Source organism: Pinus tabuliformis, chromosome 7, assembly GCF_031772625.1.
Source record: "Pinus tabuliformis cultivar Carrire ecotype Pingquan chromosome 7, CPIR1, whole genome shotgun sequence".
Classification (NCBI taxonomy): Eukaryota; Viridiplantae; Streptophyta; class Pinopsida; order Pinales; family Pinaceae; genus Pinus; species Pinus tabuliformis.
Genome location: NC_142293.1, coordinates 1944750803 through 1944753386, shown reverse-complemented (window position 1 = coordinate 1944753386; position 2584 = coordinate 1944750803). Strand labels below are relative to the sequence as shown.

The 2584-nt window shown below is 30.7% G+C and overlaps 1 protein-coding gene across 1 annotated transcript; it reads right to left on the bottom strand.

Annotated features, from left to right (window-relative positions):
* Nucleotides 1-1281: 1281 nt before the first annotated feature.
* Nucleotides 1282-2133, bottom strand: LOC149256254 (uncharacterized). Its single transcript, XM_089457395.1, has 3 exons — nucleotides 2015-2133; nucleotides 1829-1921; nucleotides 1282-1657 (listed from the first exon to the last, which is right to left on the bottom strand). The coding sequence occupies exons 1-3, from the start codon at nucleotides 2108-2110 to the stop codon at nucleotides 1466-1468; spliced, it is 381 nt and encodes a 126-aa protein (XP_089313521.1). The 5' UTR covers nucleotides 2111-2133; the 3' UTR covers nucleotides 1282-1465.
* Between the last annotated feature and the right edge of the window lie 451 nt (nucleotides 2134-2584).

The window sequence follows — 2584 nt, the reverse complement described above, 5'->3', positions numbered from 1 at the left end:
CATTTTTGTGCCCATTTTTGCATCTTTTTTTGGACCATTATTTACATCCACATTTACATTTGATTTGTCTCCATTTTTCCCATCTCATTTTGCACCATATTTTGCGTCATTTGTTTCATCCAATTTTGCATCATTTTTAACACCATCTCTTGCATCTAATGTTACATCATTTTGAGCATCCAAATTTGCATTTATATTTGCATCTTATGTTGAGTCATGTGTTGTGTCCACCTTTGCATCTTATTTTGTGTCTAATGGTACATTCAATTTAGAGCCATTTTTTACGTCTACTTTTGTATTTGTTTTTGCACCAAGTTTTGCATCCAATTTTAAGCTATTTTATGCCCCTTTTTGCACCATTTTTTTGTGTCTACTTGTGTCCAATGTTGCACCATTATTTACACAGACTTTTTCATCCAATTTTGCATTTTTTTCGTGTCTAGTTTTACATCGTTTTCACCATCCAAATTTGCATCTTTTTTTGCCTCATTTTGTGTCAACATTTGCATATAATTTTGTGTTTGAGTTCGAGCCTAAATTTGCATGTGATTAGGAATCATTTTTTACATCCAATATGGCATCCTTGGTTTCACCTTTTTTCAGCGCCATTTTGCATCTTGTTTTATGTCTTTTCTTACATCTTTTTTTTTTTCCTTTTTTGCACCCAAGTTTGCATCCCAAATTTGCACCATTATTTGCATCATCATTTGGCATATTAATTTATAACGTTTTTTGCTTCTTTTTAACGCTCAACTTTGCATCTTATTTTACATCTAGTTGTTGTCTTTTTTTGCATCTAATTTGGTGCCCATTTATGTGTCCTTGTTTTTGCCCAATTTGATATCCTTTTGTATGCCATGTTTTGTTCCCTTCTTTGTGTCAACTATTGCACAATTTTTCACTTCTAATTTAAAACACTTTGTATGTCAATTGTTTGCATTTTGTATTAATTCCTAGTTTAACATCCAATTTTACTTTCAATTTTGCATCCATGGTTACATCCGCATTTGACTTCTTATATAAAGTGTATTTTTCTTTACATATATGACCCCCTTTATAGATTCATAGTGAAATATATGATAGTTTCTAAATATCATTAAAGCAGATATCACAATTCAAAATCATTTGTAAAGAAATTTAAGAGAAATTGACAACATCCATCCAAAAAAATAACAATGTGTCATTAACAATTTTCAAAACATGTATAAAATAGCAACATAATACTAATAAAATCAGTATTATTTTTAATCAAAACAAGTAAAATTCAAATATGATTAACAAATCAAAATATTTCATGAATATCGTTATTCTACGATAAATTAACAACATACATAAATCAAACTCATCGTATGATTACAAAATCAAAATGTCTCATTGATATAGGGTAAATTCACAACATCCATCTAAACATAACAATGTCATTCTACACAATAATTTCTTCATAAAAAACAATGCATGTGCATGCCTAGCTACCACCACCAAGATCATCCTCATGATCATCTTGACCATCCTCATTACTCTGATCCACATCATCACCAACACCGCAACGATCATCATCATCTCCTCCTTCACCACCATCATCCTCATCCTCATCATCTCCTGATATATGTTGAACATAATTTGGATCATCGTCTTGGCAATCATTACCTATAGCATTCTGACAAAAAAAATCAATATTACATGTTAGTATTAATTACATAACACAACGCATGTTTTTGTTATACAATGTTAACCATAAAATGAGGTAAGATATAATATCTAATAGTACTAAAAACAAAATGACAATATGGTTTAAAAGTATATTGGAAATCCAACTAAGATTACATACCATAGAGTCCATCCAAACAACAAATTCAACCCATCTCTTTTGCTGCAGCACCTCCTTTTCCAAATGATTTGGAGGTCTTCCATATTTTAGTTCCTATCAATTAGTAAATAGGGAGAAATTAGATAACAATGACTTTCTTCTAGTACAAAATTTATTAAAAAAATATCACATGTTTAATATACTTACAAAGGTTGTTATCAGTGCTTTTAAACCTTTCTGGCCACTACGATGAGTGAATTTTGTCTTGGTTAACCTCGCCTTGGATGCATTGTCCTTAAACATAAACCAATTCAATTTATTTTCACACAAATACATGTCTAAGATACTTATAAGTATTAATACATTCTAAATAATATTTAATGAAAAATTCAATACCTGAATGCTCTCATTGCCGGCTTTTCTTTGTGCATCCAACTTCTCATATGATTTTACAAGTTCTTTCCATACTTTAAAAGGTATGTCAATAGGTCTTTGTTTCAGTCTTTGATCTTGAGGCATTTTTTTAATTTTTCTTGTTTGGTTAAAAATTTTGGTTAAAAAAAACCGAACAAGTAATTCACATCAATGGCATGGGGACTCTATGGATATGTGTAAAAAAATGGCTATAAAGAAAACATCCAAAAAACATATGAGCTCTCCCTTTGATGGTCACTTGGGGCATATGGCTGGAAAGGAACAACTCCATTTTCGAAAATCAAGGACAATCCTTTCTCAAAGTCCTTCCTAATATTTGCTCCAAATGTCTTAAAATGAAAA

Excerpts from the sequence above, each read along its gene's own strand:
- LOC149256254 (XM_089457395.1), bottom strand. The coding sequence starts at position 2,110 with ATGTTTAAGGACAATGCATCCAAGGCGAGGTTAACCAAGACAAAATTC. Across the intron at positions 1,922-2,014 it reads AAGCACTGATAACAACCTTT|GAACTAAAATATGGAAGACC; the intron begins GTAAGTATATTA and ends ACTAATTGATAG. Across the intron at positions 1,658-1,828 it reads TTGTTTGGATGGACTCTATG|AATGCTATAGGTAATGATTG; the intron begins GTATGTAATCTT and ends TTTTTTTGTCAG.